The sequence below is a fragment of the Vigna radiata genome, chromosome 1 (assembly GCF_000741045.1).
Source record: "Vigna radiata var. radiata cultivar VC1973A chromosome 1, Vradiata_ver6, whole genome shotgun sequence".
Classification (NCBI taxonomy): Eukaryota; Viridiplantae; Streptophyta; class Magnoliopsida; order Fabales; family Fabaceae; genus Vigna; species Vigna radiata.
In genome coordinates, this window is record NC_028351.1 from 7,277,460 (window position 1) to 7,289,389 (window position 11,930).

Here is an 11,930-nt window from a genome sequence, read left to right on the forward strand (position 1 = left end):
AATCTAGAGAGAAGTGAGAGCTTGAGTTAGGGCAAGGTTTCTGTTCTTGAGAGAGAAAAGAAAATGGAGAAATGAATTTCTGAAGCTAAGGGAAGGGACCCCTCTCTTGGCCATGTGCCCAATACGTATGGGCCTGGGATCTTTTCAGAGGCCCAATAGCCTTAAATATTTTAAGGGCCTTGCATTATTATTGTTAAAAATTGTTGTTAAAATATGATGGTTCGTTAATCAATTATTATAGTTTAACCAACACAATTTTCAATTATAAAGTTTGTCATTCAAACCTAATATTGAATATTTCTGTGCTATATTCAAACCTAATTTTCAATATAATAGTGTTTGTTTATCAAGTTATGGATATATTAGTTTTGCGACTGTCTTTACCTATAATTTTTTATCACACCCTTTGTTCTCTTTTTCTTTTGTTTTTCGTTTGCCTCTACCAGTAATCAATAAGAGGAAATCTTTTCAATATTAATATATTTTAAAATAAAAATTGAAGCTTATCTAAGATAAAAGAAAAATATGACTTGGAAACTAAATAGTATCACACAAGTCATTATCGTTATATTTGTGATTTTAATTTTCAAGTAAAAGAAAATTTAATCCCCTAAACTTTACCATTTTCTATAAATTCAAACCTCAAAATCTAATTTTCTTAATTGATTTTCAAATTTATCCAGTCTACAAATAAGCATATATTTTTTTTTAATTATGTTCTAAATAATTCTTAAATTGTTATCTTTAGTGTATATAGTTACACCTACAACTATAATTTTATTATAATTATTTCTTAAAGTATATTAAACTGCTGGTGGTGGTGTTATTATTATTTTTTAACTCAAAGTTTTCAAAATATTATTTGCTAAAATATGCTTAGTCTTCAATTATAATTAGGTTTAATAGGTTCGGAGGTCCTTATTTATGCAGATTCATTTCAATTGGGTCTTTTTATTTTGGAAGTGATCAATTGGGTCCCTAATTTGGTAAAATTGAACCAATAATACCCTTACCGTTAATTTTATTTCTACATATTCGTTCCAATTGGGTCCTCTTATTTTGGAAGTAATCAATTGGGTCTCTAATGTGGTAAAATTGAACCAATAATACCCTTACCGTTAATTTTATTTTTGCCGATTCGTTCCAATTGGATCTTCTTATTTTGGAAGTGATCAATTGGGTCTCTAATTTGGTAAAATTGAACAATAATACCCTTACCGTTAATTTTAGTAGATGGTGTTAAATTTTTTGTCTTGTAACATGGTGAGCTGACATTTAATCAAACTTGGCAGAGTAAAACATTCTTGTGTGGAAACTTTCACCCCTTCCTCTTCCTCACCTTCTTCCCTCTCTGGGAAATCTTCTTCTCACCCTCCCACACCCACTTTTTCAACATCTACATCCAAGTCCATTCCCCAATCCAACTGTCCGACGCACCTCTCGTGCCTCCCATCTCTCATCGTCATTGCTCGCCACTTGGGTTTGGCCCAATTCGTGCAATTGAATGCGTAAAAACGAAAAAAGCGAAAAGGAAAGAAATTCTTATTTCTCCAGTATATTTATATACTTGTCCGTTCCAATTCATTTGTTCTTTTAGCTGAAAAGGTCCCAGATATTTATATACTTGGTTGTTCCAATTCTCTACTTCCTCTTTGTTTGTTTGTGCATATGCTTTCTATTGCTATGTTGTGTGCTTCGACACATCTGTGCTATAACACTTTCACGAAACCCGACATCAATTTCCATTTCCATATTGCCCTTGATTTATTCACATGGCTTATGCTCATGGTTTGGTTCAGATTTTGTTTTTGTATGTATTAATTGTTTCATACACCTCAACCCTTATGTTTTCTTTTTAACTTTAATTGTGTCTGTGTCTTTCTTTTTCCTTGTACCAAAAGTCTTTAGAGCCTTTAGCGAACCTCTGTTGAACAATTTTAACTGGAATTAAGAAGGTCTGAAGTTTAGAGATAGATAGATTGATTGCCTGTGTTTGTTATTTTGATAGATATAGAAGCATAGATTCATTTTTGTTAAGCTTGTTGTTAGGAGCAATGGGTTTGTCTTGGGCTTTTTGAATTGATTTCTGTGTGTTAGAGAAAAAGGATGAAAATTTGTGGATAGGAGTTCATTTTATGTTAGAAAAATGCTTACAAAATCTCATACCACGATTTCCTGAGACGTGTAGATCACTGTCCTTAAGGACTTATCCGCGGTGCGTTGCGCAAGTCCTCCAGGATACAACAGGAACTTCTCGAAAGTATTCGAGGATCACAAAGCTAGCAAGAAACTCTACTCTAATAGAGTTTATACCCAGGATAATTTGTAGAAGAGAAATAAAAATGAAGCTAGGAAGAGAAGAGAACGAGATAGACTGAGATCATTTGGAATAGGAAAGTGCTCTCTATTTATAGAGCTAGGAAAGAATAAAATAAATAAAATAAATTAAAATATATAAGTTGACTGTTTCAACCCATAAAATTTGATCGTTTTAGCACTTAAAGATTTGACTGTTATTAATTAATAAATATTAACATTGCACAACTTTCAATTGTAATAAAATAATAATATTTTACAACATTTTATTGGATTTAGTTATGGTCTTCATGGACAGACAAAGGTCAACTCCAGTGATTTTATTCAGAATATAACACCCATGAGTTTCTGTCAGAGACGAAATCTGCTTCCATGGCGGGATCCCAAACAGCCGTAGATTTTGTCATTCCGGCTAGTGTTGGTGGTGCGACCTTCGCTGGTTTGGAAGAGCTGCAGCAACGCCACCTCCACACCAAAGGCGTGTTCTGGAAGTCGCTAGAGGAGGTAGAGGACTCGTCATCGTCTCTACCATCGTCCTCCCATCTTAGACTGGTCGTTTCCCGGCTCTCACACGGTGTCTCGGAAGGCGATGGGACTCGAGGAGCAGACGGTGACTTGGTTCTTGGAGGACTTCAACCTGTGCGTTTTGTGGAAAGAGAGGCGGTCGATTATGCAATTCGACACATGTACTTTCCAAATCTGAAGAATGGTTGGGGGATTCATGTCGTTTAGGAGGTGAAGTTGTTGATCTCTGGTTCTCCTGATGATGAGTATGATATCATCACTTTGCATTATACCGAGAAGGGTTTATTATCTGTGGACCAAAATGGAGAGGGTCGTGCTACAGCTTTCGGTGACGAAATTGCAGTGACTATGAAGAGGAAGATGATGGTTAACGTTCTCTGTTTTTATTAATTTTTCAAAATTAAAAATCATTTAATTCCACGTGATGACCTTTTCATTTGTGCACCATGCCCTCATCATGCCATAAGGTAAAAAATTGGGTTAAATATGTTTTTAGTCCCTATACTTTGAGGCGATTTTGGTTTTAGCCCCTCCTTCAAACTAAGGTACAATTTAGTCCTTCAACTTTAGAAAACTCTGATTTTAGTCTTTTTTACCAAATTTTTTAACTTTATTTGTTGTTTTAAACGCGTTTCTAAGTTAACATTGAAGCAAAAATGTATCAAACAGTATAAACAATCCAAATGCTATAATGAAACGTGTTTGAAACAGCAAATAAAGTTTTAAAAAAATAGTAAAAAGGACTAAAACCAGAATTTTCTAAGGTTGAAGGACTAAATTATACCTTAGTTTGAAAGAGGGACTAAAACCAAAATCGTCTCAAAATATAGAAACTAAAAACATATTTAACCCTAAAAAATTTAACGCGACTCCAAAATAGAAGGATTCAAAGGAACCCCGAGAAATTCGAATCTCCGAAGGTATTAAACCTTATAATTATAACACAATTAAACTTTTAGGTATTTATTTAAAAAATTTAAGAATTAATTGAAACAAAATTAAAATTCAGAATATTATATATATATAGACACACACGGGTAAGGCTTTAGATCAATCAAGGTGTAAAATTAATTTTTATGATACTTTTATCTATAAAATAACAAAACTTCATAAGCTTAAATGTTTTTTTCCTCCTGTGAATAAGCTTTAGTTTCTCGGCTTATTCATTTATTTATTTTTCTCCGGAATTGGTGCTGAAACCAAATCATCCAATTATTCTGGTTTTCTTCCTCATAGCCACATAATATTACTTGATTTTAGTACATTTCTCTTTACAATTTACATATTTCTCGTATGTTTCTATCTTACACATATTTACTCAAAAATAACTGGCAGGTTTTTCTGTTTCTTGCTTTTGTTGACTTGAATGCACAATATTTGCTGTGCTTTTCTCTCTCGGTCCTCTACAATTATTAGCTGGTTGTTCTGTCTTCTTTCACTTGACCGAGTCAGCAATAAAATATTTAATTATTATACGCAGTGGAAATATATAAAAGATAATCCATTATGTTAAAAGTTATATAATCTGAATGACTTGATAAAACAAAAATTGAGAAAGAAGTATGTCTCCATCGTCTTTAAAATTAATTTTCCTTTTCTCATTTAACAAAATTACATATATCACTCCACCTTCTTTCTCCTCCTCTGGAAAATAAATCATCAGTTATCACTTCTTATTGTTTGAGTTATTTTCGTTTACAAATATGTGTTTGCAGTCTATTTATAATCCTTAAACTTTCATGTACTATTCCAGGAATTATTGTTGTTGTTGTTTCGGTAAATAAGCTATGCCTAAATTTTTAAGCACTAGATTTTGAAACAAAAATTGAAGATGATGCATCTCTTTGTATTAGAATTGTCAAAATCAAAGTGTTTTGATTTGTGTTAAGAAAATAAGTACTCAGTTCATAGAATGATTCCTTTGGATTTAGTTCTTTAGTTTGAACAAAGATTTATAATCTAGAATAAGCATTGGAATACTGTAAAGTGATAGTAAGTTTTAATGTTGAAATCCAACGTATAATATAAGATTTAAAATGTAATGTAACAATGAGAAAATTAAATACTAAGGTAGAAAATTCGTTTATATTGGACCCAAATGCTTCTATCCTCTGCCATAAATTTTTAGATTGCGCTGTAAAGTGAAGTAGAAAGATATTGTAACTCCTCTTCCAAAAAGATAAGTGATTGCAAAAGTAGATAGAATGTTTTCTTTTTATCTGAACAATATTTCAACAAAATTTTCACCAATATTAAGAATCTGATGAATTCCTCTATTCTCATCTACTTTTGCAGGAAATTGGGACCAAAAGAGGAAATTCATTATTTTAGGTAACAAATCTAATAAACTATCTTAGTATTTTCCACTAAGTATTTGTTATCGATCCCTAATAAATTTCATAGAGTTAAAATAATTAAAGTTTGTTTATATTTAAATTCACTAACAATAACTTTTTTTTTTTATTTATAGTTGAGATTAGAGACCGAAAACATTCCTCGTAAGTAAATGTTCACATTTGTCCCTATTGTATATGCTAACAGGTGTTACAGGTTCAGCAATTGCAGCGGTGTTGATATTATTTTCAATTCTGTGCGTAAGATACACGTCACCAACCTGGCAAGCAAATTTTGGGTTGGCTTCAAAAAGTAATCAAAATATCGAAGCATTCCTTAGAATTCATGGCCCTCTAGCTCTGAAAAGATATAAACTATCAGATGTTAAGAAAATGACCAACAACTTCAGAGTAAAGCTGGGACAAGGTGGTTTTGGTGCAGTATACAAGGGCAAGTTATCCAATGGTAGTGTTGTGGCNGTAAAGATGTTGAGTACATCCAAAAAGAATGGTGAAGAATTTGTGAATGAGGTTGCTAGCATCAGTCGAACTTCTCATGTTAACGTTGTCTCTCTTCTTGGATTTTGTTTGAAAGGTCACAAGAGAGCTCTCATCTATGAATTCATGTCCAATGGTTCCCTTGACAAATTCATTTACAGAACAAGAGATGAAACCCTTTCTGCCTTGAGTTGGGATATTATGTATCAAATTGCAAGGGACATAGCTCGAGGCTTAGAATACTTGCATAAGGGATGCAACACTCGAATTTTTCACTTTGACATAAAACCACATAACATTCTTCTGGATGACAACTTCTGTGCAAAGATATCTGATTTTGGGTTGGCAAAACTGTGTCCTAGGAATGAAAGTATCGTTTCCTTGTCAGATGCTAGAGGAACAATGGGGTATGTAGCTCCAGAGATGTGGAGCAGAAATCTTGGAAGAGTTTCGCATAAGTCTGATGTTTATAGTTATGGAATGATGCTGCTAGAGATGGTTGGAGGAAGGAAGAACATTAATGCCGAAGCAAGTCATACAAGTGAGATATACTTCCCACACTGGGCATACAATAAGCTTGAGTTGGAGAATGATTTGAGACCAGATATGGAGATGACAGCAGAAGAAAATGAGATTGTAAAGAGGTTGGCGATGGTGGGTTTATGGTGTACTCAAACGTTTCCTAATGATAGACCTACAATGAGCGAAGTGATAGATATGTTGGAAGGCAACATGGATTCCATACAAATCCCACCCAAACCTTTGCTTTCTTCTCCGACTAGATCAGTACCAGAGTATTCCATATCCTGAAATTAAGTAAACTTTATATTTGATAAATTTTTCGTCTTGTACTTTAAAATGAATCGTTCTATATTGTTGGCTCTTTCAAATAATCTAGAAAAGCAAGTACAATCTCATGTTTGACATTGACCTGAGACAGTTACAATATCAAATGGCATATTTATATGACTTTAAACGATAATAAGATGTTTGTTGGTTGATGGATTCGCAGCTTGAAAAGAAGGAACTACAAGAAAAAATTAAATTATATATCCCCAAAAATTTTATATAAGGTTCGAAATCCATATATAACATTTAGTTATATACCATTTACATACATACAAAAATCCATATATCTAACTGTCATAGTTAAGTTATACACAGATTCATCAGTATATAAATTATATACTGATAGAAAGCTTTAAAACAAACTAAGAAACTTACAAATACAATATTATATAAGGTTATTGCTATTAGTTTCAACTTTCAACAAATGTAAAAAAATGTATAATATATAATTATACTTAAAACAAATAATTAAAACATAAAAATTTTATTGAAGGACTCTATAAATAGAGTTCAAAACAAATCGGTCCCTGTACAATATAGAATATAGAATTGAATATTAACTAAATTATAATTTACACCTAAAATAGAATCAAGCTCTAATCAAAAAGAAAACAATTGCTGCTAGCTCTACAAATGTTGCACAAAAAATTATTGGGTGGAAGACCTTCTTCAAGCTTGATGGAATCTGAAAACAAATGAAGGGATAAGAAATGACATAACTACAATAGACTTAGATTGCTTGTCATTAGAAAAAAAACTAGTTAAAAAAATTTCAAATAGATCTATTTGTCTTAATGTATAATATTTCAAATAGATATAAACACATGGCAGATAGAATAAAACATTTAAGGTATAAATTTGTAATTCCTATGCTTCATCACCCTAAAATGGGCAACTTTTACATAGTTCCAAAAAGAAGCACAACTAGGATTAGAACAGATGATACAACCTACGTTTTATTAGTGGTTGATCAATGAATAGCAAAGCCCTATGAAAATACTACACCTCATCATCATTATAAAACTATAGATATTTATATGTTACTTATTATTGACTCAGCCCATGTTAAATAAAATCAACATTGCATGTTAAATAATAACATAGCCTTATGGAAACAATCCTTTTTTTTAGTTGTAAGTTTTCAGAAAAATAAAAGGTTAATTTCATACCTCTTGCACTTTTCCTTTCCTTCTCTTTGTTTCCTGGTTGCGCCTTTCTCCATGACAGAGCAAGTTCTGAAAATATATCATACTTGTTATGCCTTATATAATAAAAGTCCAACAAAGCTTTAAAATGAAAATATTATAGGTAGAATTCATTAAGACATTGAAATAAAAAATAATACTCAAGAAAGATGGATAAATTGATAATGTCATTTAGAGGATACGAGTGGACAACTAAAATGGAGAAAGGTTTTTGAAAGTTAATTGAGATCACAAAATACATAAAAAACTCAAGTTCTATAATACTGATATAGATCATTTATACTAAGAGTGTTCATCAACGAATCCAATACAACATTGTGGTAATTAGATTGAAATTAAAAAGCAAAAGGAATAAAAAAAGTCTTTTTTCATGAGACTATTATGAACTTGTTACCAAAGAGGAGCATTGGCATCTTGAAGCTACTGTGAGGTTTTGATGATGATAAAAGCTGAAAAATTGAAGACTCTAAGTGCATTTTTGTTAAACGCATTTTGTAGAACAAATGTATAGGATAAATTGTAATGATGTAAAAAGTCTTAGGAGTTTTCGTATTTAGTGAGTCACTGCGTAAATAATCGATTATCAAGGGTGATAATCGATTATCACGAGCCAGTTTAGGAGAGAGTTGCTCGCGCAAATAATCTATTATTACACAGAATAATCGATTATCATTGTTTGATTTAATACTGCCCAAGTCTCTGGAATAATCGATTATTCCTCAGGATAATCGATTATCACATTTTGAAAACTCCATAACGGACATATATAATCGATTATCACTTACGATAATAGATTATTTCTGGCAGTTGGGAGATGTCTTTTCAGTTTCTGACCCTGGACTTATAAATAGATTTTTCCACTCCTCTTAGAAAGTAACTTTTCATTTGAGAGTATTAGAGCTTTATGCCTAAGGGAAGCTCTCTGTGAGTGAAAAGGATCTATGCCATTTTGGGAATACTGTTTGTCTGAGGAAGTTCTCAAAGTGATAAAGTGTTCTTGCCTGGTCTTGTGAATAGGAGAAGCTCGCGCTTTGTGTGTTAAAGGTCAGAGTGGTTCTCTTCAAGTTGGCAGAGCTGATGTTTCCGGTTCGTGCGTCGAAGGAAGCTCTTCCGGTTCGTTTGTCGAAGGAAGTTTCTTGCTGCATTCTTCTGGTTCGTTTGTCGAAGGAAGGTGTTTTCTATTCTTTGCTCATTTCATTATCTTGTAATCTATTCCGGTGTATGTTCGATTCATCCATGTGCCCCTTCCACTAGAAGCCTGCCAGGAGCCGCTCCTTGTCTGTGCCTCTTGCACTTCGTTCCTTATGCACTGGCAATCACTCCCCGCCCTCATTAGTGCCCGGGTGTCACATACCCACCAGCTTTCGCTTGGTTCGTCCTCGAACCACACCGTACTGGGAGAAGCTAGGCTTTGATACCATTTGTAAATCATTGTGACAAAATCCTATCATTTGGTGTGAGCCTGATAGTTCCTTTTCCAACATGGCGATTTCTTTATCTATTGTGTCCAAATAAAATGCTTCAACTTCTTTTGTGGATGATAAACGTTTGGCTTCATTAAGCCAATTTCGCAATTTATCCCAAAGGTGGACTTCCTTTTCACCAGGCATATCTAAATCATGAAAATCCTTCAATTTGGCCGCTATAAGAGAAGAAATGGTAGGATCACGTAAATCAGCTACTAATAATGTCTGATAAATTCACCATCAAATATATGAGTATTAACTGGCGTACAGAGGTCAATTAAAAAAGAAAGGAACAATGCTCAACTTTTACCTATCATTTACATATCATTTACATAGAACAAAGTTTTCAAACTCGAGAGTTTACGTAAATTCGTGGGAGTTCAGTAAACTCGACTAGTAGACTCGACTCTTAAACTCGTAAGAGTTTACTTTTGTATGAAAAAAATAATATAAATTCGTAGAAATATTTTCATACAAATATATTAATTAAAATACATAAGTTTCGTAAAAATATTATTCATAAAAATATTATAAAACATAAATAAAAATATTTTTTATGATTATTGCTCTAATAATACTTTAATAATCTTCTAACAATGACATTATGGAATGAATAATTCCTATTGAATTTGATGTATTTGCTTCTAAAATTTTTTCACTCAAAAGAAGTTGCAGGCCTTAAGATTTAAAAAAACACAAACAATAAATTTCATTCCTATAATAAAACCATAATTTAATTTTTAAATAAACCATTTATATACTAAAATAAAAAATTTAATAAAACGATATAAATTTCAATTTCAATAAAAATCATTTACATAAAAATAACAGCATAATTATATATTGTTTCTGTAATAGAAAAATAAAAATTTCAATTTCTAATAAAATCATACATGGTACAAGGTCAGGGTTGTAATTTTAGAATAAGAAAACTTCACTCAACATTACTTGCGGCTCGAAGAAGGCCAAACCGGCGAGGAAGGTGGTGAGGGTGGCGGCGAGGACGGCGATGAGTGCGACAGTTATCGCAAACCAGGAGACGAAACGCGACCACTCACGGCGAGCGAACGAGCAACGACCACGATCGGCAAGCGGACCAAATGCGATCACGAACGACGACCACGAGCGATGATCGGACGAAGCGAAGCTTGACCAAGAGCGACGAAGATCAAAGGTGGAGTGAAACAAAACAAAAATGAAGAACACTAATCAGGTTATTAAACCGTAAACAAGACGACTCCTCCTTTCTTCGTCTCTACCTTTTTCGAACTCGCTAAATCGCTGTGAAATCGCAATTTTGAATGATTCCGCTGAGTCCATGTACGATTCTATCGAGTTCAGTCCAAAAACGATTTTGGTTCCGAGTTAACTCGGAATCCATAACTGAAAACGTAAACTCGAACGAGTTAACGATTTAACTCGCGAGTTTGACAACCATGTATAGCAGGATAAACTATGAAAAACGGGTGTACTTTAAAGAAGTTGTGCACAATGCGTTCAATTAATCTACAGTTTACATTCATGGACCATATAATAACTAATTTCTAGGCAATTGGAGGAACATCTTTATTAGGAAATTATGGAGTGTGCGAGTGAGGACAAAGCACACTGGAAAGCCAAGTATTGATGTATGGAGGCAGTCAAAAGTCCTTGTAAGTTGCCGGAGCGTTACACTAATATCATGAACCATGATGATTTATCTACCCCGCACATCACCATATTCGACGTCTGTGATCCTAGCTAGGATTTTCATAGGCCAAAACAATTTTATTTGAAGTGTAAGTTTGATACTGATAAGGAAGCTTTGATGGTTTCTCTACTAGTTTCTGTTAAAAATAGTACATGAAGGAGGGAGAAGAGAGCAGAAAACAGATCTCTTAATATACTAAAAACTCAAGTAGAAAACTCCACGGAACTCCTAATTGGCAATAAAGAGAAAACTAGGGCTAAGAGTAGACATTATGAACCCACAATTAGAATTAGATCTTTGTGAACATAAACAAACTTACGAGCAAACTAAAAAATACAGAAACATTAGATAACAACTGAAAGGTCTTAGTGGTAAACACCTATATGGGGGTGTTTCTCTTAATCTCAGTGATGGATTCTTTCTGTGAAGAGTGAGTTTGAAATTAAGGGTTTTGAGCTTTGAGGTTGACTATGAAAAGTGAAGCAGTATGATCGTCTCAATTTGAGGAAATGCTCTGTTCTCATTCTCATTTTCTTAGAATTGCTCTTCAATAGGCATATAATTGTTTCTTCTTGATTAATGACCATTTCTTCATTGCGTGTATAATGACTGAGATTTGAGAGATCGGTCGAGATATGATTTCTTAACCTAAAAAGTTTCCATCATCAGAAAAGAAGCATCCCCTTTCACATGCATCATACCGCTTTAAAATCAAAGCAACATCTAATGCATAGGAATAAAATATGGGTGTTGCTCCCTCCACCTCTCCAAGTGGATCCTGTACTTCTTCACTATTTTAATTTATTTCAAAAATATTTTACAGCTCTTTACTATTTTCTTTTATTCCAAAAATATTTTGCACCTACCCACTATCCTTAACAATTTTTCTCTTTCTCTCTCTCAATTAATGGAGCATTTACATGACTCATTAATGGAACATTTACATGACTTAAATTTGAACTTGTGATATATTTTTTTAAATAAGTTTGATTCAATCTTATTTTCGTTGTTGAATATATTTTTTTCTTTTCAAATTACTTAATAAATG

At 33.0% G+C, this 11,930-nt stretch overlaps 2 protein-coding genes across 2 annotated transcripts in view; both read left to right on the plus strand.

The window, feature by feature from the left end:
• Positions 1-6,548, plus strand: part of LOC106756549 (LEAF RUST 10 DISEASE-RESISTANCE LOCUS RECEPTOR-LIKE PROTEIN KINASE-like 2.5) — a 10,397-nt gene extending 3,849 nt beyond the window's left edge. Inside the window, exons 2-3 of the mRNA XM_022783381.1 lie at positions 5,137-5,172; positions 5,383-6,548. Coding sequence (XP_022639102.1) covers positions 5,137-5,172; positions 5,383-6,482 — 1,136 coding nt within the window. The 3' untranslated portion in view covers positions 6,483-6,548. The remainder of the gene's footprint in view (positions 1-5,136; positions 5,173-5,382) is intronic.
• The window catches only part of LOC106756503 (LEAF RUST 10 DISEASE-RESISTANCE LOCUS RECEPTOR-LIKE PROTEIN KINASE-like 2.4), a 63,296-nt gene that overhangs the window by 44,970 nt on the left and 6,396 nt on the right, over positions 1-11,930 (plus strand). The gene's annotated exons all lie outside the window — the stretch shown is intronic.